The sequence below is a fragment of the Sus scrofa genome, chromosome 9, assembly GCF_054392235.1.
Source record: "Sus scrofa isolate SSC_HxYL_T2T_F1_AM1 chromosome 9, Sscrofa_HxYL_maternal_Yorkshire_Landrace_v2.0, whole genome shotgun sequence".
Classification (NCBI taxonomy): Eukaryota; Metazoa; Chordata; class Mammalia; order Artiodactyla; family Suidae; genus Sus; species Sus scrofa.
In genome coordinates, this window is record NC_139391.1 from 123,445,356 (window position 1) to 123,472,577 (window position 27,222).

At 43.9% G+C, this 27,222-nt stretch overlaps 1 protein-coding gene across 8 annotated transcripts in view; it reads right to left on the reverse strand.

Annotated features, from left to right (window-relative positions):
- Positions 1-5,264: 5,264 nt before the first annotated feature.
- The window catches only part of ASTN1 (astrotactin 1), a 319,448-nt gene continuing 297,490 nt past the window's right edge, over positions 5,265-27,222 (reverse strand). For 4 of the 8 annotated variants that reach the window (XM_084977659.1, XM_021063683.2, XM_084977658.1 and 1 more), the window contains 2 exons: positions 13,953-14,136; positions 5,265-9,247 (listed from right to left, as the gene is read on the reverse strand). In XM_084977659.1, the coding sequence (XP_084833785.1) occupies positions 9,010-9,247; positions 13,953-14,136 (422 nt within the window). In that variant the 3' untranslated portion in view covers positions 5,265-9,009. Of the gene's footprint in view, positions 9,248-13,945; positions 14,137-27,222 lie in introns of all 8 variants that reach the window. The other 4 variants (XM_084977661.1, XM_021063686.2, XM_084977660.1 and 1 more) reach the window with 1 other exon arrangement.

Consider the following 27,222-nt stretch of genomic DNA (forward strand, 5'->3'; position numbering starts at 1 on the left):
GAGTAAGGCTGTTTGGAAGGTCCAGAGATCTGAAGTGCATTTGACGCGCCTTCCTGGTCAGGGCTTGTCACCATGGTGTAGACACAACAGATCCATGGCAGTGGTAGAAGGCTTCTATCCTGTAACTGCATAGACATCTGTATAGCTGGAATGGTCTGCCAGAAAATGCGATTGGGCTGGAGGGCGGTAATGACTCTTATGCCAGTGCAGATCACATGGTCAGAGAGGCAGGACATGGGAGGAATTCCATTTCCATGTATGCCAATAAACTCATGTCACAAGAATCCTTGAAAGTACATAGGTCCAGCTCCAGAGTCACGCCTTCTCCATGGCAGGGACTGGACACTGGGCTGATGTCCAGGATGGAGCAGCAAGACATGCACATGTAAAGAGTGCTGTGTCTTGTTTGTCAGTTTTGCTTCCTCCAAGGGAATCCCTTCCCCCTCATCAGCAAAACAAAACAAAGCAAAACAATGACAAAGTAAACATGTTCAGTCAAATTTTGTGGTAGTTCAGCTCAGTCACCATGTTGATATAATATAGGTCCCACATCCCAAGGTGAAGGGAGGGGCGTGTTAGTGGGACTCTGGCAGCATTGTACAATAAAAAGGGTGCCCTCTGGCTCCCATGCTACCTGCTTTATGGCCTCAGGAAAGTTACTTAAGATTTCAGAGTTTCTTCATCTGTAAAATGTAGATATTAACTGTACCTGTCCACAGGCTTGTTGGGAGAATTAAACTGGAGAAGCCTGTAAAAGTGATTGGATGATGCCTGGCACATAATCAGCAATCAATAAGGGTTACTTGCTAATAAAAACAGCAGCTTCTTCAGCAACAAATCTCATATAAAACAGTAAAACTTCTTTGCTGTACAGCAGAAATTGACAGAATAGTGTAAATCAACTAAAATGGAAAAAAGAAAAATTGTATGAACTTTAAAAAAAGGTAAAACTTCTTAGAGAAAGTTCAAAGATAGCATGTTGTAGTGCTTACGGAAGTTGAAATATGTTGTGCACATGAAACAATATCATAAACCAATGTTATCGTAAAAAAACCCATAGAAAAAAAATGCATAATATTAACTTGAAACATGTTTTCTTGCTACCCTACCAGGCTGCCAAGAGAAAGCAACTGAGAAAAGAGTATTGGTGGCACAGATGGTTCCACCATCCTCTCTTTGCAAAGAGGGCCAGGGAACACCAATACTGCTGAGTATTTACTAGGTGTGCTTCAGGCTCAGTGCTAAGTGCCTCCTAAAGCATTATCTTATTTAATCTTCAGGCTGCTCATGCCAGTTATTAAGCTGCTGTTTCTCAGCTCAAACCCACCCCCTTGTGCGCTGGCTGCTGTTGGAACACGGCCTACTTCCGTTCCTTGTTGCTAATCAGTTGCACGTTAGGTTTGAGCAACAGGGGCCACTAGAGGGAGACTGGAAGAGAGAAGGAAGACTGGTTCCTTCCGGTTTGCTTGCTGTTCACTTCAGCATCGTCCTGCCCATGGCTCTTCACCAGGGCAACCGCAGCCTCTGTTCTTCGTGTTCTTTACTATGGTCCCACAAAGAAGTCCCAGCAGCAGGCGCATGGCCCCTCTTTGAGGAAACTTGCTTTCAGTCTCCTCCCTTTGTTCCCCTCGTTCAAGAGGAGTGGCTGCTTCCTGCAGTTATTCATGCCCTTACCTCATCTCAGTATTTCGAATCTTTTTGCTTTTTCCATCCTTTACTATCTTTTAACCAATTCCCTATGTTAAATTCTCTCTGTTGAAATCTTGACTAGATCTTAACTGACACATTGCTCAAGTGGCAGAAACAGATGCAGACTTGGAAATCCTTTGTTTTATGCCACCTAGGATACCCAATTAATACCATGAAGATTATCTTAAAAGACAGATGTAGAAGTAAAAAAGGACAGTGCAGAAAACATAAATAGGAGTTCCTGCCGTGGCTCAGCAGAAACAAATCTGACTAGTATCCATGAGGATGCAGGTTTGGTCCCTGGCCTCGATCAGTGGGTTAAGGATCCAGTGTTGCCCTGAGCTGTGGTGTAGGTTGCAGATGTGGCTTGGATCCCACTTTGCTGTGGCTGTGGCATAGGCTGGCAACTACAGCTCCAATTTGACCTCTAGCCTTGGAACCTCCATATGCCTAGGGTACCAGCCCTAAAAAGACCAAAAAAAGAAAAAGAAAACATAAATAAAATGCTGTGAAAGTGATCATGGAGTAATGAGGTCAGGGATTTCAGAAATGCTTTTTCAGTTCTGTTTCCATTATCATTGTACAATGAGCCTATATTCACTTTTCTATATGTCGTAAGTGATATGACATTATGATGCAAACATAACGGATTTTCCTGGATAGTCCTGATTTTGGGTATTCTGTGCCTATCCTTTTTCTGTAAATTAGGAAAGATAAATACCTGGCACACATCTTGCTATTCACCATTTCCGTACTTGTATTAGGCATTCATCATGCATCTTACTACTTTTTCTGGCCAGATACAGATCCATCCCTAGAATCCTTTTCGAGTCACAGACAGCCACTACACTTGTTAAAATTTAGCACTCAGGTGAAAATCTATTTTCCATCCTTACAATTGATCTTTGATTTTTACTTTTGGCATCAAAATTCATCTTCTAGACCCTAAAGAGTTACAGATTTTTATGCCAGATGAGATGTAATAATTTTTTGTTCGAAGTGCATATTAGTGAGGACCCTGTTAGGAAATCAGAATATAGTTTAGATAATTCAATAGAGAAAATTCAAAATGGGAAGGCTTTGGAATAACAGAAAGGATATGTAAAAAATCCTGAGCCAACCTAAAGACTAGAGACAGCAGGAAGCTCCTGCTTTGAAGGGGTAAGATCATGTTACTGAAATTCAGGAGTTGGAGCCACCTAACGGGAGCTGAAAGCAAGGCAGGCATTCTTTGGAGGAGTTCTGAGGTCAGAGAAGCAGCTGGAATCACAAAGAAGATGCTAAAGACACCACCCAACCAGAGACAGGAAGACATGAACTGGATTCCTCCCTGCCCTTCAGTCTTCCACAAGTGCCTGTCATTGCCCCACCAGGCCAGAAGCCTGCTGGCAAGGGTGTCTGGGAAATGTAGTTTGCAAGGGCCAGCTCTTGGTGACACAGGGAAAAGCAGCAAAAGTTTGGGGAATAGATCTGAAGACAAAAAGGCAGTTGGATCTTGAGGTATATTTGTTACCGAGTGATACGCAACAGTCACTAGGACAAAATGACAGCTAAGGTATGTCCAACCCAGTCTTATCTACAGGCTTTTTTTTTTAGATCCTGGGACATCACAAGGACAAAGCAGGAGACAGTTCCATCTCTAAGTCAGTAGGGCACAGAACACGGTCTGACTCATTGGACAGCAGAGCCTCAGGGTCACTTGACATTTGAATCCTCAACAAAGGAAGCTTCTCCTAATTATCTGTTGAAGAATATGGCTGAAGGTATAGGATGGGATAGGTAGTAAGAATTAATTTGTAGCCCCATGTGAATGGACATATGCATAAACTCTAAGAAAAGGAAGTTTTGGTGAAGAAACAAAATATCAAAATGTGTTTATTCCTGCAGAAATCAATTCAATTATTGAGAGAAATTGTCAGCTAGTCTTCTCTTCCGTGTGACATGGATGGAGGTCACTGGGTGGGAGGCAGCTGGCAGAGGGACTAGCCCCAAGGGTCCAAGACAGCTTCATTCATATGTCTGGTGCCTTAGCAGGAAAGGCTGGAAGGCTGGGCTCTGCTGGAACAGCAGCCTGGAGTGTTTACACGTGACCTCTCCAGCCTGGTGGCCCCAGTATGGTGGCCTCAGATTGCTGCTCTGAGAGTAAGAGTTCCAGAGAAAAAGGCAGACGCTCCAAGGTCTTTTATGACTCGGACTTGGAAGTTGTGGAGTTTCCCTTCCATCATCAATCTATTGGTTGAAACAGTCATAACCTGCCCAGATTCAAGCGGAGAGGCAGTAGAAGGCACTTCTAGATGGAAGGGGAGTTGAAGAATTTATGGCCATCGTTTAAATAGCCAGTCTTCATCTTTTTTTCTTCTTTTTTCTTTTTATGGCTGCACCTGTGGCATAAGGAAGTTCGTGGGCTAGGGGGTGAATCAGAGTTGCAGCTTCTGGCCTACACCACAGCCATAGCAATGAAAGATCCAAGCTGTGTCTGCATCCTACACTGTAGCTTGCAGCAATGCCAGATCCTTAACCCACTGAGTGAGGCCAGGGATCGAGCCAGCATTCTCATGGAGACTACATTGTGCCCTTAACCTGCTAAGCCACTATGGGAACTCCATTCATCTTCTTTTAATAGTTCCTGCTTGAGCAACTCTCACGGTTACTTTTGAAGAGGGCTGACTAGTGCCCAGGCAATTACTATCTGGGGATCACATGTGTTGGTGGCAGCACAGGTAACATCTATTTAAAGTTATATTAGGAGTTACTATTGTGGTGCAGGGGAAACGAATCTGACTAGGAACCATGAGGTTGTGGGTTCGATCCCTGGCCCCACTCAGTGGGTTAAGGATCTGGTGTTGCCATGAGCTGTGGTGTAGGTTGTAGAGGTGGCTCAGATCTGGCGTGGCTGTGGTGTAGGCTGGCACAAGCAGCTTCGATTAGACCCCTAGCCTGGGACCCTCCATATGCCGTGGGTGCAGCCCTAAAAAAAAAAAAAGAAAAAAAAAGTTATATTAAGAGCAAAGGGGGGGGGATTGTTTTGAGCTACCCACATGAAGCAATTCATAACAGCCAACCTCTCCCAAACTCCTCTACAGAATGCAAGATAAGAATGTGTCAGGCAGGGCCTTTTGGAACATTATTTTTAAAAGCCCAATGTAAAAATTTCAGCAACTTTCATAGCATTCTGTAGTCTGTCGAAGTTCTTGTCATCCTTGTAACCATGGGTTCAGTGTCTAACTTTCTCTAAAAAAATGCCATGCTCTGTGATGGAAAACAAGCTTGTCTTACCACCAGCATATCTTCTGCACCGTGCAGCGTCTGAAATGCAGCCAATATGCAATAAATAGATTTCTTTGGCTAATTATTTGGAGATGGTGGTGGGGAAAAGATGAGAATTGCTAGTACATAACAATAAGCTTACGATTTGCTGCAACATAGTTACCTTTTTTTTTCTACTTAGGATGACAGGCTATAAGGCCTCTGTATGCAGAATCTAAGGTATAATATTTAAACTTTGATAATTCTCCAGCTGGTCCAACCAGATCACTCCACTGATAAGACACAGGTAACATCCACACAGCCGACACTTACTAACAGCTTCGTTTATTATTTAGTTGATGATTCCATTTGTATAATCATACAATGATTCTTTTAAACAACACTGTTATACCTGCAGTTGGTCGCATTGTACTCTCTCTCTTCTTTCTCTAGTAGCAAAGTGGGGTTTTTTCCACACTCAATTTTTTAATAGAACATTTTCAAATATCAAGAAGTGTGATTAACTAAAAGTGAAGAACGGACCAAACTCCATGAGAAATGATTGCACTTTCAGTTAAAGGGCGAATGCTGTTCCGGCGAGTCATGTCCACTCGGGAGGAGACACAGCGGTCTTGTGGGAACCTGGGGCAGGTGAGTGTTGGTGGGTCAAAGCGACTCACTGAGGCCTGTTCGGCAGCTTGGAAGTTGAGGTTTAATACTGGCCCATCATTGCCTTTTCTAGTCAGAATGGCTTCCTCCAGTCAAAGTGGAGGCCGTGCCCTCAGGCTGTGACCAACGGTGCTGTCCTGGGGCAAATGTCTTCCAGTCAGTTCCTCAGGGGATCTTAATGCTCCTTCCTGCTCCATAATGGCCGTATTTTTTACTTGAAAGTAGATGGGACCCAGCCACAGGGGTTGTACAGTGTGTGTGTGTAGTTTGTGTACATAATGTGTGTCTGTACTGTGTATATATAGTGTGTGTATACTCTGTGTGGAGTGTGTAGCATGTGTGTAGATAACTGTGTGCACCATGTGTGTGTACGCTGTGTATATTGTGTAGAAAGTGTACATGCTGTAGTGTGTACATCTGGCTGTGTGTAGCGTGTGTGCATATAGTCTGTGTGTATAATGTGTGTGCCTACAGTTGTGCCTGTGTAGTGTGTGTATAGACTGTGTAGAGCATGTACAGTGTATCTGTGGTGTGTATGTTGTAGTGTGTGTAGTATGTGTGTACTCTGCATAGGGTGTGTACAGTGTGTTTATTGTGTGTATACTCTATGTAAGGTGTACAGTGTATGTAGTATGTGCACATGTGTATAGTGTGTAGTGTGTATACTCTGTAGAGCATGTAGATTGTGTGTAGTATGTTATATGTACAGTGTGTGTAGTGTGTCTATGCTATGTAGTATGTTGAGTAATTTGTGTAGTATGTGTCTACCGTGTAGTGTGTATGTTGTATGTATAGTGGGTGTTGTGTATACAGTGTGTGCCTATACCATGTAGTGTGTGTGTAGTGTGTGTGTGTGTGTATATACTGTGTAGAGTGTATGTCTATGTAGTATGTTGTGTATTTATTGTGTGTAGTATGCATCTATACTGTGTAGTGTGTGTTGTATGCATAGTGGGTGTTGTGTATACAGTGCCTATACCATGTAGTGTGTATGTTGTGTGTAGCGTGTCTATATTGTGTAGTGTGTAGTATGCGTGTGCATGTGTATATACTGTGCAGAGTGTGTAGGGTGTGTGGAGGGTGCAGGGGACACTGAAGGGGAAGGAAGGGGCTGAGGAGGAGGGGACAGGACAGGAGAAGCAGAGGAAGATGAAGCAAGTGAACAAGAGGTAGAGGACCTGGCGGAGTGGAGGGGGAGGGGAGAAGGACAGTGTGAGCCTCTTTTATGTTAGTAACACAGGAGGGACAAAGAATGCTGCCCCTGATGCCACTCCCCACCCCTTCCCTGGCCCAAGGCAGCAGTAGCCCCAGGCGAGGGGTTCTCCTAGTTGGCAGCAGCGTGGACTTGGGTTTCCGTGAGACCTGAACAAAGACAGAGGAATGGGTAGCAGAACCAGCTCTCCCCAAGGCCCCGCTCCTTTGGCTGGGGTCCCCTGGGCTGCTGCCTGCACCCGCTCCTCTGGCTCTGTAACTGAGGGGCCCTCTGGGAGCCTGCCTTCCAGAGTGTGACCTCTCTAAAGCCTTCTGTGGAAAGATGCAGCGTGAGGCCAACCTGCACTTGCAGCCTAACCACAGGCTCACTCCCAGGCTGGTGCTGCAGACCTACGGTCCCAAAGGGCACTCGAGCTGTGGGTTAGAGCACGCTGTGTGGCCCTTCCAGCACACCGCACAAACCAGTGCCAAGGAGGCAAGGGAGCAGCGGGGAGAGCTGCCCCCACCCCCAGGCAATACTGAAAGCAGTGCTGAGGATGGAGAGGGGTTAAAATCCTGTGCTCTGGAGTCTGATAGCCTGAATCCATATGGTGGCTCCGGTAAGTGAGAAACCAGGCGGCGGGGGGTGGGGGCAAGTTGCCTAATCGCTCTTTGCCTCAGTTTCCCTATCACTGAAATGGAGCCAAGAATAGCACTTGCAGGGTGGGGGGTGCAGGGTGGTGGTGTGAGACCTCAGGGAGATGTAAAGTGCTTAGAGCAGCATCTGGCACACAGTAAGCACTCAATAAATGAGCTGTCATTATTACTCTTCCAGAAAATAATCAGTAGGGCTCAGCAGCTGGCCTTACAGATTCCGCATCTCCTGCCTGACTTTTCTCTGGTGTTTCCAAAAGAAGGGCCCTGGTCAAAGGCAGAGTGGCTGAAAGTGTGTGTTCAGGCTTGGAGGGTTATGGGGACACTTAAGGCCTTTGCTGGTCCACAGGGCCCTGCGGCCATTATGCCGGTGCCAACGCGGGGGGAGTGGGACAGAAACCATGGGCCAGCCCTTACCTGTGGTGAGGGGCTCCCCTGTACAGAATCTGCTACTTCTGGCAACTAGATGGGGGCCCAAATGGTGGCATCCCCATGTAGAGAAATGAACTGCAAAACTAGCCACACAACTAAGCCAATTTGGCAAAGGGAGAACAGACAGAAGTGTTTTGTGCTGCGCAGTGACTTCAGAACACTGAAACACTGACACGGAGGTCTTGATCCCTCTTGACCAGAGGAGACATCAGCCCGGCCTTAACCGTGCGCTCCAAGTGGTGTGGACACTAAAGAGAACGCAGCTGTGCGTGTGCGATGAATACTGCTGGTCTGAAGAAGCTCGCCCTGGAGGCACAGAAGTCTTCTGAAACAAGAAAGTACACTTCTTTGCTGTAACAGGGACTGCTAACTAGACTCCAGGCGAGACAGCCCTGCAGGGGCATCTGACGGGTAGCATTTTTTGTCGTCTCTTAAAAACCATATTGGAGGAGTGGGCAGAGTTCTTCCAGAGAGAGATTTAATTCCAGTCTTGTCTTAAAGTGGAGGGAGGACCGAAAAAATCCAGGAGGCCCGCTGGGGCCCATAAGGGAGGCTGAGTTCACCTTTCCAGCAATCGGATGGCCTGGGGGAAAACTGTGAGACTACATAGGGGCCACCTTCTCGACTTTGTTCTTGTTCTCTGAGAGCAGAGCTCAGGCTCCCAGCGTGAGATGCCTCCCCAGGAACGCGTGAGGCTGAGGCCTGGGGCCGCTGTAACAACTTGCTGGCCTCCTCTCTGTCTCCAGCTGTAAGTAATGCAGCAACCCAGCATAGGTGCACCAACCTGATGGCCCTTTCATGAGAAGCATGGCAGAACTCTTGAGCATTCTAATGAACCTCTTGGGGAAAAAAAAAAAAACGAACAAAACAAATTAACGGCAAAACAAGCCCCAAAGTAAGCCCCTAAAGAGAAACTGGTGAAGCCCTAGCTAGCAAGGCTAGCTGGTCATGCAGATGAGAACATGATACCAAAGAAATTCTGCAGGGATCAAGGATCACCTTCTCCCTGGCTATGATGTTGCCTGTGGAGGTTTCAATGTTCCATTAAAAATATTAAAAATCCGCACACCAACCCAGACGGTCCCCTCCTCTCTTCCTCCTGTGGCGGCCGCTCTCTGGATCGTGGCGCTAGATGTCTTTACTGTCCCCATAACCATTGTACGGAATGCTCAGGGTCTGCTCCTCGCAGGTCTTCCTGAGGTCCCGGCTGAGCTCTGACCAGTCAAGTCCATAGGGCTTGATCTCGCTGTAGCGGCAGCCCAGGTACTTGAGGGAGCTGCGTCTCAAGCTTATCTTGGGTTCCTGAAGGAGTCCATTGCACCAACTGCTGAGATCCCCAAGCTGAGACAGGATGAGGCCAGCTTTCCTAAGGATCAAGCACAGAGGATGCTTAGTTAGGAAGAAGAGAAGGCAGGAAGAGCAAATGGGGAGGGACTTTCAACTTCGAGAGGGCAGAGCCCAGTCTGTTTTGCTTACTGTTCCACGGTTGGCACTTAGAACAGGGGGGCCCTCCATAAATATTTGTTAAGCAAATGAAGGGATGAGATAATTAATTCATAAGATGGTTGAGCAAAGTGGGACATCAAAATGAAACAGAGAAACAAAGTGCAATAAGGACAAATAAAGAAGAGAAATGGAAGTTCCCTGGTGGCCTAGAAGTTAAGGATGCAGATCACAGCGGTGGCTCGGGTTCAGTCCCTGGCTGGGAAACTTCTGCAAGCCACAGGTAAGGCCAAAAAAAAAAAAAGTTAAAATAGAAGAGAAAATGGTTAATACTTTAGTGGGAATTGATACCATTTTAAAATCATAGAGTTGTCAGTTTCAAAAGACAAATCAATTTACTTTTAAGCCAGTAATTTATCACCATTAAATGACAAATAATACATTTGAATGGACATTTCCCTTTTCAAGACTATTTCTGAACTGAAATAGAAGCAGCCGATATATTGTACTTCGGGTGATATCAGATGTAACTAATTATGCCTGTATGAAGGTAATTATAGTGTAATAAAGGCAGGAACAATAATGGCCTCAGTGCCCACTGCCATAGGGTCATTCTTTGGGAGAACGTAGTTCTCAGTGGCACACATCACCTAATTACCCTGCAGGGGCGCTCCTGCTTCTACTTGGTTCTGCAACGTCCCGTGGAAAGTCGGGAGGCCAGTACGGTTGAGCCCCATCCAAAGAGTGGGAAGGGGAGCTGTCAAGGACACCTGAGCTGCTGCAGACACTTGAGAGAGAAAGGGACAGAGGCAGGCAGGGTTCACACACACTGGAAAGGAGTGAGCCCACTGGGCCAAGAATAGAGTATGAGACCCTGCAGATGGCTTGGGGAAGGGGGTTGTCACCACGATCTAGCTCCACTGCTGCATGGCTCCTCCCTGGCCACTTGCAGTGTTAGAGATGGAACCACTCAATAGCCAGTTCTCTTTTCAGGACTGTAGAACCCACACACAAGGTTATATAGCTTAGCTCCACTCATGATAAGGAGGCTCCGTCTGGCTTTGTCAGACACTCACATGTCACATCTTCCTCTCAACAGTCAAGTATCTAGACCTAAGGCTCTTAGTTCCCCAGAAACTGCTTGTGTAAACAGCTGTGCCATCCTTGCCATTTATTTTGGGCTGCCAGGTATCAGTAACTTGTGGATGTTCCTTGTGGATTAGTAACATTAGTTGATGTTCTCTAACCACCCAGTAGCCAGTTCTCAGCCCTCCTTGGCTTTGACTCTGAACACTTAGACTAAGTGAAGAACAGGGTTCCCTCACTCAGCTGTGTTCTTTCCCTTCTTCAAAAAGCCGACATGAGAGTACCCATTGTAGATCAGCAGGTTAAAAACCCAACTAGTATCCATGAGGGGCAGGTTTCATCCCTGGCTTCACTCAGTGGGTTGGGGATCTGGTGTTGCCATGAGCTGTGGTGCAGATCACGGATGCAGCTTGGATCTAGCATTGCTGTGGCTGTAGCTCTGATAAAAACCCCTAGCCCGGGAATGTCCAAGTGCCACAGGTGCGGCTCTTAAAAAAAAAAAAAAAAAAAAAAAAAAAAAAAAAGCCCACGTGAGCAGAGACCCACAAAGGAATAGTCTCTTCTTCCAACAAATCCAGGTAAGGCTGTAACATCTCTTCTGGAAAGCTCAATGAAAAGGACCCCTTGCAGTATTTATCAACTTGCTAGAAACTTTACATGTGGGGAACCATCTCTTTGCTTATTCAATCAACAATTCTTTCCAGAAAGTGGGAGTTTCTGCACCACATTTAGAATGAGCTCTCAAGAATAAGACGCACATTCTTTTCATGCCTCGTCTTCCCTCTTCCGTCCTGGCAATGCATCACAAGGCGTGAGCTCACCACGTTCCTAGGAGGGCAAGCATGATGGGCAGAGGTGACGTTGGAGGCAAGGTGTTGAGCGGCAGCAGCAAGGTCAAGGGGCCAAGGGTGTATGAGGTCATCAGAGGGCCAGTCATATTTCCTCCAACTTCAACGGCGGGTCAGAGAAAATCAAACAAACACTCTGCCGACTGGATCCCATTTTCTGCAGATTGTCTCTCCTCCGCCCAGCAGGCCCTGCCATTTGGGCAGGCAGGCTTTCCAAAAGTCGTCACCAACAGGCACTTTGGTGGCCTTCCTCTTACTCTGTCCTGGGGCATGGCATTAGTTGCTGACACATTCGTGGGAGGTAGATGAAGGAGGAGAGAAGGAAGACTGCAGGGTGGCGTCTGCATCATCTTGAAGAAATGGATAAAAGAACTCATCCCAGCCATCCTTTCAAACACATGGATTTAATTGGCCGGTGGAGTTTTTGTGTTTACTTTCATTGCTCACTTCAAAAAAGAATTTAATTTGGGTCTGCCCCTGACTGTCTTAGAGCCTTCGTCCTTCTTAAGAGTAACACAACTGATGTCGTTCTGAAAGTATATCAACCCTCAACTCAATCTGGAGGCCTCCATGAATTTTCATGGAATTGGGTTTAAGCGAGGGAATCCTTTCTGCCTGCTTCTAAATCCAAAATGGGCCGATGCATCTCAAGGCAGGAGATTTGTTTCTCGTTGTTCTCCCTGAGATGCACGACCCTGAGAGGTAAAACTTGTATTTCCACAAGTTAAGGAAACTACACATTCTCCCACTTAATATACAGCCTTGAAAAACCAGTATTATCCATGAAAGAGACTTCTGGAAAGATAGTTTTGAAAAGAGAATGTAAGGTCAGCAGCAGGCTTTACTTGACGGTGAGATCCACATTTTTTTGGCCCTGTGCACTTTCTTCATTAACCAATTTCCTTTCTGACTCAAGTTACAAGACAGAAAATTTTATTGGCCATGCCCGCAGCATGTGGAAGTTCCTGGGTCAGGGATCAAATCTGTGCCACTGCAGTGACCCGAGCTGCTGCAGGGACAGTGCTGGATCCCCAACCTGCTGTGCCACAAGGGAATTCCCAAGAAATGTTTAAAGCGATACCAAATTCCCTTGGAAAATCAAGATGATATGTGCAATGTTAGTGCTATTCCAATTGTGACATTTATATTTCCTGACAAGGAACTGTATACATGCACTCAATAAATGTCAGAAGGAAGGAGGGAGGGGGAAGGAAGAGGAGGGAGCAGAGGGGACTGGGGAGAGGGTTGGAGAGAGGGCGTGCTATGAGGTATGCATAATAATAAGGGCAGGAGTAATATGAGGTATGGAGCAGAGAGGCTATCTCCTAACAGAGCTCTACTTTCTAAGCCAGGGAGTGCTTCTGACCAAAATTGAGACAGCACAAATTAAAAGTCCGTTATATATTTCTCCTGGGTCCCATCCACATGGCGTCTGTTTGCCTGAGGACTACCAACCTTTATAAACTTTGGCAAATGCTTTATGCAGTGCAGAAAGATTCTTCCTGGCCTGACGCTTGAAGTCATTTTATTTCAGGAGCATAATCCTCAATTTTCTCCTTCCTTCAGAAGGAAGAAAATAGAATGGGGATGTCCTGAACACTGGTCTTCCAGGAAAGTTTATAATTTCAGGTCATAAGAGGTGGAGTTTCCCTCTGATTTGATCAGAGGTCGGATGAAAGCGATGACGTGCGTGATACTTTGTTCATCTCTGTTGGCAGGAGAGCAAGAATTCTCGGAGGGCCAGAGGATTCTATTTGTATTGGTTTTCTTCATCTGTCTTCTTCCTCTCTTGCTTTCTCTTCCTTCCTCTCCTTATTTCTCTCTTTCCCTCCCTCCCTTCCGTCCTTCCTTCCCTTCTTTCTGCTCTTCTTTCTCTTGTTCTGTTCTCATAGTCCTTGACCTATTTTTTTTTCTTTACGAACTCCTAAATGACTTGGGGACATATAAGAACCAACTTTCCACACGAAAAACCTCTTCCCTATGCCTATCTGAAAATCCCAAGATTTCCAGGGAAATCTTCTCAGAGCAGCAATATACAGCCATGACGAATGGAACAAATGAAAGGTATTCTCTCTACGCATCCTACCCATTCCTCTCTTTTTAAGAACTCCACGGAGCTATATAACCTAAAAGCAGGGGTATTGAGTATTTAGGAAGTTGCAGTCCTGGGGCCAGGGCCAGTTGGCAAGCACTACATTACCCTAACTTTGGCCAAGTTAGATGTCAAAGTGGGTCACTGGCTACTCCTACTCTGCCTTTCAAGAGCATGTGTAATTTAGCTTGAAATATAGATTTATAATACATAAAACATACGCAAAGTTCTTATGCAATAAATGTTTTCAGATAACCTCTTTAATAAAATTCCTAATTACCCTTCCCAAGACTAAGCTTTTGGCCCCTACAGTTTAGCCTCAGGAGCGCTGCAGCAGCATGATAAAGAGGGGGTGAAACAGGTCAAGGGCAAAGGTTTTTTCAGAGTTTAGGAAATGCATTCATGACCTGGCTGCTTAAACATCGCTTATCTGGAACGAATCTGCATGAACTGAGCTGTCTAAAAGCACAGGACTGACTTCTCCAGACACCTAAGCTCCCGCAGGACATCTGCAAGTTCATGAATGCAGTATTATGGCAGAAGAGATAGAAAATGTCAAAGAGCTGAGGTCTTTAAAAGAGACAAGGACGCTTACTGGTTACCTGGGGCCCAGTTCATCCTCACAGCGCCAGGTGAACTCCCCAAAACTCTCGTAGTGCTGGTTATAGTGGTAGAGGACTCGATGTAGTGTGGGGGAACCCAGGTCCAGAAGCGTGTTATAGGCGGTCTGCTGCTCCTTCCCACTGGTATAGCCATTGAAGAGATTGTAGATCTTGTCTGCTATTTCTGAGGGGGGGGGAGGCAAATAAGATTTTATATATTGTACATGGTTATAAATAAGGCATATGGGTGTATGTGCATGTATGTGTATATATGTTATACACACACACATATATACATAATATACACATACACGCAAGCATGTGTAGGCGTGTTGTGAGATATTACTTAAAGAGTACTGAACCTAGAGCTTGAAGAAAGTAGTTTGAATAATTTATTTCTGCCCCATCAGGTTTTAGTTTTCTCTTCTATAAAATGAAAGCCTTCAAAGAGAATCTCTGTAAGGTCAATTTCAGTGATAATATTCTTTGTCTTTACCCATGTTTGCTAAAAATACAGAGCCTGAGGCAAAAGCTCATAGACTGATACGTTATTGGCAAATGCAATCCCAGGGAAGCAGGAGGGAGGACAGAGAGAAGTGAGGCAGGAAAGGAGGCAGCATGAAGAGAAGCAAGTACACTAAGGAGCGATGGCTGTGTTCTGCAGGAGCGGATGTGTGAAGCTGCCGGATCCCCACCAGTCCATCCAGGGGCGGAACGGAGGAGGACATTATCTCCAGCTCCTATCCAGGACTGGTCCGTGGGGACTTTTCACATTTCCATGAGGCATTAACTCCCCTGCACTTCTACACTGCATGCTTGGGTACAAAGTGGGTCTTGCAAAACCAAGAGGGAAGCCCTGAGCAGCAGGGGGTGGCATTTGGCTCACGGACAAAAGGAGGCACTGCAGGTCATGCCTCGAGCAATGTGAAGAACCTGGAGCAACCACACTGCCAAAGGCAGTGACCACAGGAATGCAGGTTCTTTGCCAGGGCCACCCAGACAAGTATGATGGCAGTCTTGCAGGTCTGTGGTGACACATACATTGAATTCTGTGCCTTCTGCAGTTCCACATGAGTGATCCTCTGGTTTAATTTCTCTCTCTTATATTTCTGCCTCCAAGGTATACATTGCTAAGACTGAACTTGGTGATGTGGCAAAGGGACGATGAATTGGTGTAGCCCTGGCATTTTTTCCTAAGGAGCTCAAAGTATTTTATGATTAAATGTTTTCTCATTAAACCTGTCAGAAAGGAGATTGGCTCCCATTTTCTTCCCGAAACAGCTGAGAGCTGAGATCTGGAGAGCAGTGTTGTCTCAGATACAGTGTTAAATCTGGGAATGCAGAAACTAAATCTACAGACTTCTAAGCTAGGCATTGCCCTTGTGATCCCCTATTACCCTAAAGGCTCTGATTCCTTGTCACCATTCTAGGTGGATCTAAGGCTGCTGGTAATGACAGAGTCATCATTATAGGAGTTCCCTGGGTTGGAATGAGTAAAATTTCAACCTCTACTCTGCCCAAACATTGAGATGATTTCCCTTTTTTTTCCTGTCATTGTTTAGGGCTGCACCCATGGCATATGGAGGTTCCCTGGCTAGGGGTCCAATCAGAGCTGTAGCCACCAGCCTACATCACAGCCATAGCAACTCGGGATTTGAGCCCCATCTGCGACCTACAGCACAGCTCATGGCAATGCCAGATCCTTAACCCACTAAGTGAGGCCAGGGATCAAACCCACATCCTCATGGATTCTAGTGGGGTTCATAAACTGCTGAGCCGCGATGGGAACTCTGATTTCCTTCCTTTTCTAACTCGCCCATTGCCAAGGAGTCAGGAGCCAGATCTTACCTCTTCAGTATCTTGAATTGCTAGCACAGGGCCAGACCATAAGGTAGATTTAAAAAAAAAAAAAAAAGTTAGCTAGGAGTTCCTGCTGTGGCTCAGTGAATTATGAACCTGACTAGTTATCCATGAGGATGTGGGTTCAATCCCTGGCCTTACTCAGTGGGTTAAGGATCTGGCATTGTTGTGAGCTGTAGGCTGGCAGCTGTAGCTCCGATTAGAACTCCCCCAAGCCTAGGAACTTCCATGTGCTGCAGGTGTAGCCCTAAAAAACAAACCAAAAAAATCAACAACAAAAAAAATGTTAGCTAAATGAAGGAAATTCCTGACTCTGGGAGTCATTTGAATCTATGTTAGAAGAGGGTGTCTGGTGATACATCTCCAGATCAGGTTAGACAAACCCTTTAGCAATAAAACCCTGGTAGCCAGTATTTTAAGCTGCGTTAAAAATAATCTCAGTCCAAAAATCCATCAGATTGTCAGGACTTTAAAATTCTCAGGTTATTAAAATAGGATCAAGCGTTAAAGTAGACAGTGATTTAGAATATAAAGATCTCTGATATTTATTACACAGAATATAAAGTACATAAATAAAAATTATATAGAACATAAAGACCTCATATTTATTTATTAATGGCCTACTGATTGCCAATCACTTTACATGTGTAAATTCTAATACTCAACCACCACTGCATGATGCATATGAATGTCCTTGTCCTACAAATAAAGCACATTCACAGAGAGACCAGGTTGCCTGCCCAGGGTGTCACAACTGGTGTGGGCTGGGGTTAAACTTTAAAACTGTATCTTCCATTGTTTTTTTGCATCCATGCTCAGGAGATGGTAGTATTTAACCAATTTAAGACACAGTGGGCAGAGCCATGGGGGATGGATGCAATTCTGGGGGGGACAATTTCTTTCAGAGGACATCGCCCTGGCTGGCCTGTAGATGCCAAGTAAGAGATTCCTGGAGGATGTGCAAAGTCTGTCATTTCAGGAATAGAAATGGAAAGAAGCAGAGGGACTATTCTAAGAGCTGTTCTGTGTTCAGTGGGAGGCAGGGAACATGTATTTAGAGAAAAATGACCAGAGGAGAAAAAATGGGGTGATCAGACCAGAGCCCAGAGAGGGAGGTTTGGGGTTCCTTCTCCCATCCTCTTACTGATGTCAATCTTGTTTCTGGTGATGGGAAATTGCACTTCAGGCCTCAGGCCCCTGCTGTGACTGTCTGCTGAGGAACAGCAATGACTGAGAAGATATTTTCTGGCGTGTTCACTATTCTCCTAACACAATGGTAATATCCAGCTAGAGAAGGCTGATGTTTCCTGTAAGCAGCAGCATTTCTGCTAGAGGCCAGGTGGGACAGGCCCAGGTTCCACCATAAATCTCCTAAAACCAAGACAATCTAACTTCCAGGGCCTGCATCTGTAAGTGGGATGTTATATGCAGGAAGATCTAGATGCTCGGCTCCTAGAGCCTGAGTATTTCTGGCTTCTCCCAGCTCTACTTAGGGAATTTATAGATATTATTTTATTAGCTTTCATAGCATCTCAAGAATTCACTAAGTCAAAGATTACAAAATAGTTTTGGTTATCATTTTACCCTGCTTTCAGCCTCACAGACGTCTTGAGTTCACCAACACAGACCTCTGTTTTCCCTCTTTGACATGTGTGGTACTGAAGAAGAGCTCAAATGCAGGTGAAGAGATGGCATGGTGTCTATGTACACAGCCTCATCACGAAAAAGGGAACTGCTTTATTAGAAGGGAGCGAAGATCTCTCAGGAGGCAGAATAAATGAACAGGGCTGAGACTGAAGCCCTCAGACCCCAAAGGATGATTAAGAACATACACTGTACTTGATGGTGCTTTTTTTTTTTTTTTTTTTTGCTTTTTTATGGCCACACTTGTGGTATATGGAAGTTCCCAGGCTAGGGGTCGATCTGGAGCTGCAGTTGCCAGCCTACACCACAGCCACAGCAATGTGGGATCCAAGCTGCGTCTGCAACCTACACCACAGCTCACGGCAACACGGGATCCTTAACTCACTAAGCAAGGCCAGGGATTGAACCTGCGTCCTCATGGACACTAGTTGGGTTCGTTAACCTCTGAGCCACGATGGGAACTCCAAGTTTGATCTCATATTAACTAATTAAATCTGCAATGACTCTATGTCCAAATAAAGTGTCATCGAATGGAGTTGAGCTCCACTACACTAGCTGTGGGCCTTGGACGAGTTACTTAACCTCTCTGGGTTTTAGTTTCCTTATCTGTTCAATAATGGTTAATACAATTTTTAATTAGTAAATTATAATGACTGTATACCTTCCAAGATTATTGTGTGGCTAGAAGTGATAGTGAATGTAAAACCTTTCTTTAGCACAATTTCTGCTCAGAGTAAGCATACATTTACTCACTAATTCATGCAATAAAATTTTTATCGAGTGCTTAACACTCACTCCGTGCAAGACCTGCAGTGCTTGACCTTTTTCTAGGTACTTGGGTTACACCAGGGAGAAATTCTGACAAAATTCCTCATCCTATGACACTTACATTCTGATGGTAGAAGACATTCAGTTAAGCAATAAGCACAATAAATAGGGAGTTCTCATTGTGGCTCAGTGGTAATGAACCCGACTAGTATCCATGAGGACACAGGTTCAATCCCTAGCCTTGCTTAGTGAGTTAAGGATCCCGTGTTGCCGTGAGCTGTGGTGTAGGTTGCAGACGCAGCTTGGATCCCACATTGCTGTGGCTGTGGTGTAGGCTGGCAACTGCAGCTCCGGATCGACCCCTAGCCTGGGAACTTCCATATACCACAAGTGAGGCCATAAAAAAGCAAAAAAAAAAAAAAAAAAAGCACCATCAAGTACAGTGTATTAGAAAGTGAGGAGGGGGCAGAGCAAGATGGCATAGGAGTGAGAAGTCGCACTCACTTTCTCCCACAAACACATCAAAAAAAAAACCCACATCTACATGTAAAACGACTCGCACAGAACATTAACTGGATGCTGGCAGAAGAACTTAAACCTCCAAAAAGGGCAAGAAATTCTTGACATTAACTGGGTAGAACAAAAGAAAAAAAGAGAGAAAAGGAATCAGGACGGGACTAGTAGTCCTGAGAGGGATCGGTGAAGGAGAAAGGGAACCCACACCCTGGGAAGCCACCTAACTGACAGAAAGATCAGCCGAGTAGGTGGGACCTCAAACTCGCCAAGAAAAGCACAGCAGCTGCACTGAGAACAGCAAAGCAGAGTGAGAGCCGCACAGATCATCTGCGCCACTGGCCCAGACACCGCAGCCTGAGATGCTTGGGCAGGGTCTGGGCAATGAGATTTAGGCTCCGGAGGTCAGTCCTGGGGAGAGGACTGGGGCTGGCTGTGTGGGGACAGCCTGAGGGGCTAAGGAGCAGTGCGCCACGGGTGGGGGAGGGGAACACCACAGCAGAGGAAACCTGGGAAAAGGTCCAGACCCACAGGAGAGGCAACGAGCCATTGTTGGGGAGGGTGAGACAAGGAGAGGCGGACGCCTTAGGAAACTCCCTGCACCTGAGCATCTGCATGCCTGCGGGCTCTCAGAGGGTGGGGCCGCTCTGGTGCAGGCTCTGGGTGGCAAAAGCCTCTTGCTCCTTTAGGGGAAACTGGGCACTTCTTGTGCAAGGTGCTGGTGGCCAGGCATCTCTTGTGAGGGCGAAGGGCATCAGGGGGCTAAGTGTGACGTGGTGCCTCTTGCATGCTCTACAGGGGGCAGGGACAGACCGTGGCAGTTGTCTCAGAGGCCAGAGGGAGGCGTGGTTTGCCACCACTGATGGCCTGTGAGTGCACTCCACCTGTGACCCCAGTCACCACAGGGGTTGGCAAAAAAGAGGGCACTGCAACCAAGCACCACGCTGTTGCCCTCACTCCCCTGGGAACATACCTGGCCTGCAGCTGCCACTGCCAAATGCTCTGGGCAGCGCCCAGACACTTGATCACTGTCCTTTCCCAAGACCCTAAAACTAAGAGCAGCTGGTGCAGCACCTCCTGCATGGGCTAAGTGGGACAGGGTGCCTCTTGCATGATCTGCAGGCAGTGGGGGCAAACTGCCATGGTTATCCCTGATTCCAGAGGTGGGCATGGCATACTGCCACTAGGGAAACCTGAACAAAAATCACTTGCAGCCCCATCCACCTCAGAGAAGGACATTGTGACAGAACACCACCTGTTGTTGCTCTCACTCCCCTGGGAACATACCCGCCCTGTTGCTGACACTGCCAAACACTCAGGGCAGTGCCCAGACACTTGATCACTGTCCCTTCTCAGGAACCTGCAACTAGGAGCAACTTGTTCAACACCTCCTGTGGGGACTAAACAGGCGAGGTGCTTCTGGCATGGTCCACAGGAGGCGGGGCAAATCACCACAGTTATCTCTGGCTCCAGAGGTGGGAGTGGCTCGCCACCACTAGGGGTCTGTGAACAGACACCACTTGCAGCCCCATTCACCTCAAAGGCACCACAGAGAAGGGAATGTGACCAAACACCACCTGTTGGTGCTCTTGCACCCCTGGGAACACACCCACGCTGCTGTTGCCACTGCCAAACACTCTGGGTAGTACCCACACGCCTGATCTCTGTCACTTCCCAGGATCCTGCAACTAGGAGCAGCCTGTATGGCACCTCCTCTGTGGGCTAAGTGAGACAGGTTGCTTCATGCCTGGCCTATAGGTGGCAGGGGCAAACCACCACAGTTATCACTGACTCTAGAGATGGTCATGGCCTGCTCCCACTAGGGGTCCCTGGACAGGCACCACCTGTGGTTCCAATCACCTCAGAGGAAGGCATTGCAATCAAACACAAGCTGTTGTTGCTCTCACTCCCCTGGGAACTCACGCACCCTGCTCCTGCCAAATGCTCTGGCACCTTGCAGATCTGCCTAGAGCTCATGACCACTTCCCAGGGCCCTGCACCACCTTCCTGTGGGTACTTGCTGCTGTTGAGAGCCCAACGACCAGGCACTGACTGCTGGCCCTACCCATTGCCTCCTTCTCCCTGAAAACAAACTGAGCATCCTGGGGATAACAGCCCGCTCACACCAAAGAAAGAGACAGCAAATATTCAAAATCCCACACCAAAAATAAATAGTAACCCCCTCAAAAATACAAAGGGATATTCTTGCATAGAAATAGCCTGATTGTTAATAGACGAAATTAACAATCCAGCCTTAACTGTAAAAACCATAGGACACCAATGATACTGAAGCTACGAGTATACAGACTATGAAGACCTCACCTTTGACTCATATATAGTCCCCACATCAGATCTTAAACCCGGAGAGATACGACTACTAGAGGTAGACAATCGAGTTGTTCTACCAATAGAGATAACAATTCGAATATTAGTGTCTTCTGAAGACGTATTACACTCATGAGCCGTCCCATCCCTCGGTCTAAAAACGGATGCTATTCCAGGACGACTAAACCAAACAACTCTAATATCCACACGACCTGGTCTTTATTACGGACAATGCTCAGAAATCTGTGGATCAAACCACGGCTTCATGCCCATTGTACTTGAACTTGTCCCATTAAAGTACTTCGAAAAATGGTCAACGTCAATATTAACAGGTTCATTGAGAAGCTAGTCAGAACTAACCTTTTAAGTTAGAGATCGGGAGCTTAAATCTCCCCTCAATGGTATGCCACAATTAGACACATCTACATGATTCATTACAATTATATCAATAATTATGACATTATTTATTTTATTCCAACTAAAAATCTCAAACTACTCATACCCAACAAGCCCAGAATCAATTGAGCTCAAAACTCAAAAACATAACAACCTGACATAGCTTGACTTCCCCAAACTCACAGAAAAAGAAAAACACAAGCAAGATGAAGAAGCTCAGAAACCATTCCCAGTTAAAGCAACAGGAGAATTCACCTAAAGCAATCAACAATGAAACAGACCTCTGCAGTCTGACAGACTTTGATTTCAAAAGGGAGATAGTGAAAATACTGAAGGAATTAAGAGAGGATATGAACAGCCATGCAGATTCCCTCAGAAAGGAACTAGAAAATATAAGGAGGAGCCAAGAAAAACTAGAAAATTCATTTGCAGATATACAAGCTGAGCTAAAGGCAACAAAGAGCAGAATGAATAGTGCAGAGGAACGAATTAGTGATGTGGAAGACAGAATAATGGAAATCACCCAAACAGGACTGCAGATAGAAAACCAAATGAAAAAAACATGAAAGCAATATAAGAGACCAATGGCATAATATAAAGTGGGCCAATCTACACATAATACTAGGAATTCCAAAGGAGAAGAAAAAGAAAAGGGGATTGAAAATATATTTGAAGAAATTATGGCTGAAAACTTTTCAAATCTAAAGAATACTGATAGCAAGATACAGGGAGCACAGAAGGCCCCAAACAAGTTGAACCCAAACAGGCCCACACCAAGACATATTATAATAAAAATGGCAAAAGTTAAAGAGAGGATTCTAAAGGAAGCAAGAGAAAAGCAAAGCATTAATTATAAGAGACCCCCCCCATAAGGTTATCAGCTGATTTCTCTACTGAAACACTACAGGCCAGAAGGGAGTGGCAAGATAAATTTAAAGTGCTGAAAGGAAAAAATTTGTAACCTAGAATACTCTATCCAGCGAGAATATCATTTCAAATAGAAGGGGAATTAAAGAATTTCTCCAACAAACAAAAGCTAAAAGAGTACAGCAATACGAACCCATTCTAAAAGAAATACTGAAAGGGCTTCTCTAAATTAAAAAAAAAAAAAAAAAAGAATTAGGATGGAGGAAACCACAATTGGAAAGCAATCACTTAAATAAACCAGCATACAGATCTAAACATGAAGATGTTTAAAAAAAAAATAAAAAATCATACAATGTGGGGAAGGAAAGTAAGAAAATATAGATTCTTTTTTTATTTTAGTGATGTGTTTGAGTCTGTATGACTATCAGGTTAAAGCAAGTAGATATAGGAAGGAGTTAACGTACTTAAAAAACAGGGCAACCACAAATCAAAACCAAACATTACATGAACAAAAACTGAAAAGTACTCAAGCACAAAATAAATGGAAACCATCCAACCAAAAAAAGAAGAGAAACTTAGAATCAACTGGAAAACAAGGTTTAAAATGGCAATAAATACATATCTATTAATAATCATCACCTTAAATGTCACTGGATGGAATGCTCCAATCAAAAGACACAGAGGGCAGATTGGATATAAAGCAAAAACCTTCAATCTGCTGTCTACAAGAAACTCACCTTAGGGCAAAGGACACATATAGATTGAAAGTGAGGGAGTGGGAAAAGATATTTCATGCCAGTGGACAAGACAGGAAAGCAGGAGTTGCAATACTCATATCAGACAAAATAGACTTTAAGACTAAGGCCATAAAGAAAGACAAAGAAGGACACTATTTAATGGATAAAGGATCCATTCAAGAAGAAGATATTACAATCGTCAATATATATGCCCCTCATACAGGAGCATCCAAATACCTACAACAAATACTAACAGACGTAAAAGGAGAAATTTATGGGAATACAATCAGAGTAGGAGACTTTAACACCCCACTTATATCAATGAGCAGATCCTCTAGAAAAAAAATCAGTAAGGCAACAGAGATCCTAAAGGACACAATAGAAAAGTTAGACTTTATCAACATTTTCAGGACATTACATCCAAAAAAAAAAAAAATCAAAATATACATTCTTCTCAAGTGCACATGGAACATTCTCAAGAATTGATGATATCCTGGGGCACAAAACTAACCTTAACAAATTTAAGAGTATAGAAATTATTTCAGGTATCTTCTCTGATCACAATGGCATGAAACTAGAAATCAACCACAGGAAAAGAAATGAGAAAAAACTTACTACATGGAGACTAAACAACATGCTACTAAAAAACCAATGGGTCAATGAGGAAATCAAGAAGGAAATTAAAAAATACCTTGAGGCAAATGATAATGAAGACACAGCCACTCAAAATCTATGGGATGCCACAAAAGCAATTCCAGAGGGAAGTTCATAGCAATACAGGCCTTCCTCAAAAAAGAAGAAAAATCTCAAATTGACAACTTAACCCACCAGATAAATGAATTAGAAAAAGTAGAACAAACAAAACCTAAAATCAGCAGGAGGAAGGAACTAATAAAGATCAAAAAAGAAATCAATAAAATAGATTCAAAAGACAACAAAAAATTTAATAAAACTAAGAGCTGGTTCTTTGAAAAGGTAAACAAAATTGACAAACCTCCAGCTAGACTCACCAAGAAGAGGAGAGGAAAAACCCAAATAAAATAAGAAATGAAAAAGGAGAAGTCACAACAGATACCACAGAAATACAAAAAACCATGAGAGAATACTATGAACAATTGTATGCTAACAAATTTGACAAACTGGAAGAAATGGACAACTTTCTAAAGAATAACAGCCTGCCAAAATTGAATCAAGAAGAAATAGATCAACTGAACAGACTGATCACTAGAAATGAAATTGAGCATGTCATAAAAACACTCCCTACAAATAAAAGTCCAGGACCAGATGGCTTCAGAGGTGAATTCTAACAAACATACAAAGAGGAACTTATACCCATCCTCCTTAAAATTTTTCAAAAGTTTGAAGAAGAAGGAACACTCCCAAAGACATTCTATGATGCCACCGTCACCCTAATTCCAAAACCAGACAGCAATACCACCAAAAAAGAAAACTATAGGCCAATATCTTTGATAAATGTAACACAAAAATTCTCAACAAAATTTTAGCCAACTGAATCCCACAACATATAAAAAAGATCATACACCACAACCAGGTGGGATTCATCCCAGGTTCACAAGAATGTTTCAACATACGCAAATCAATGTCATACACTACATTAACAAAAGAAAAGTCAAAAACCACACGATCATCTCAATAGATGCAGAAAAAAGCATTTGACAAAGTCCAACATCCATTCCTGATCAAAACTCTTACTAAAGTGGGTATAGAGGGAACATACCTTAACATAATAAAAGCCATTTACGACAAACCCACAGCAAATACAATACTCAGTGGAGAAAAGCTGAAAGCCTTCCCACTAAAATCTGGAACAAGACAAGGATGCTCACTCTCACCACTGTTACTCAACATAGTACTTTGAAATCCTAGCCACAGCAATCAAACAAAAGAAATAAAAGGCATCCAAATAGGAAGAGAAGAGGTAGAACTGTCACTGTATACAGATGACATGATACTATATATAGAAAACCCTAAGGACTCAACCCAAAAACTACTTGAAGTGATCAACAAATTCAGCAAAGTAGCAGGATATAAGATGAACATTCAGAAATCAGTTGCATTTCTGTATACTAACAATGAAATATTAGAAAGGGAATACAAAAATACAATACCTTTTAAAATTGCACCCCGAAAAATCAAATACCTGGGAATACACCTGACCAAGGAGGTAAAGAACTTATATGCCAACAACTATAAAACATTAATCAAGGAAATTAAAGAAGATGTAAAGAAATGGAAAGATACTCCATGCTCCTGTGTTACAAAAATTAATATTGTAAAAATGGCCATGCTACCCAAAGCAATCTACAGATTCAATGCAATCCCTGTCAAATTACCCATGACATTTTTGTCAGAACTAGAACAAACAATCCAAAAATTTATATGGAACCACAAAAGACCCAGAATTGCCAAAGCAATACTAAGGAACAAAAACCAAGCAGGAGGCATAACTCTCCCAGATTTCAGGCAATATTACAAAGCCACGGGAATCAAGACAGTGTGGTACTGGTACCAAAACAGACATACAGACCAATGGAACAGAAGGGAGAACCCAGAAATAAACCCAGACACCTATGGTCAAATACTCTTTGACAAAGGAGGCAAGAACATAAAATGGGAAAAATAGTCTTTTTAGCAAGTATTGCTGGGAAACCTGGACAGCTGCATGCAAATCAATGAAACTAGAAAACACCCTCACACCATGCATAAAAATAAACTCAAAATGGCTTAAGGACTTAAATGTAAGACAAGACACCATCAAACTCCTGGAAGAGAACACAGGCAAAACATTCTCCGACATCAACCTTACGAATATTTTCTCAGGTCAGTTTCCCAAAGCAAAAGAAGTAAAAGAAAAAATAAACCAATGGGACCTAATCAAACTGACAAGCTTTTGCCCAGCAAACAAAACCAAAAAGAAAACAAAAAGACAATTTACAGAATGGGAGAAAAATAGTTTCAAATGATGCAATGGACAAGGGCTTAATCTCTAAAACATAGAAGCAACTTATACAACTCAATAGCAAAAAAGCCAACAACCCCATGGAAAAATGGGCAAAAGACCTGAATAGATATTTCTCCAAGGAAGATATACAGATGGCCATCAAGCACATGAAAAAATGCTCAACATCACTGATTACTAGAGAAATGCAAATCAAAACTACCATAAGATACCACCTCATACCAGTCAGAATAGCCATCATTCATAAGTCCACAAATAACAAATGCTGGAGGGGGTGTGGAGAAAAGGGAACCCTCCAGCACTCTTGGTGGGACTGTAAGCTGGTACAACCACTGTGGAGAACAGTATGGAGGTAACTTAGAAAACTATACATAGAACTACTATATAACCCAGCAATCCCAGTCTTGGGCATATATCCGGACAAAAGAACTCTCCTTAAAATAGACACATGCACCCGCATGTTCATTGCAGCACTATTCACAATAGCCAAGACATGGAAACAACCCAAATATCCATCTACAGATGATTGGATTAGGAAGATGTGTGTGTGTGTGTGTGTGTATATATATGTATACATACATATATATACACACATATATATATACATACATATATATACACACATATATATACACACACATATATATACATATATATATATATATATATACACACACACAATGGAATACTACTCAGCCATAAAAAAGAACGACAATGCCATTTGCAGCAACATGGATGGAACTAGAGACTCTCATCCTGAGTGAAGTTGGAAAGAGAAAGACAAATACCATATGATATCACTTATGTCTGGAATCTAATATAGGGCACAAATGAACCTTTCCACAGAAAAGAAAATCATGGACATGGAAAAGAGACTTGTGGTTGCCAAGGGGGAATGGGAGGGAGTGGGATGGAATGGGAGCTTGGTGTTAATAGATGCAGACTATTGCTTTTGGAATGGATTAGCAATGAGATCCTGCTGTGTAGCACTGAGAACTATGTCTAGTCACTTATGATGCTGCATGATAATGTAAGAAAAAAAGAATGTATACATGTATGTATAACTGGGTTACCATACTGTACAGTAGAAAAAAAATAATGTATTGGGGAAATAAAAAAATAAAAATAAATCTAAAAATTAAAAAAAAATAAAGTGAGGAGAAGGAAGATTGAGAGTGCT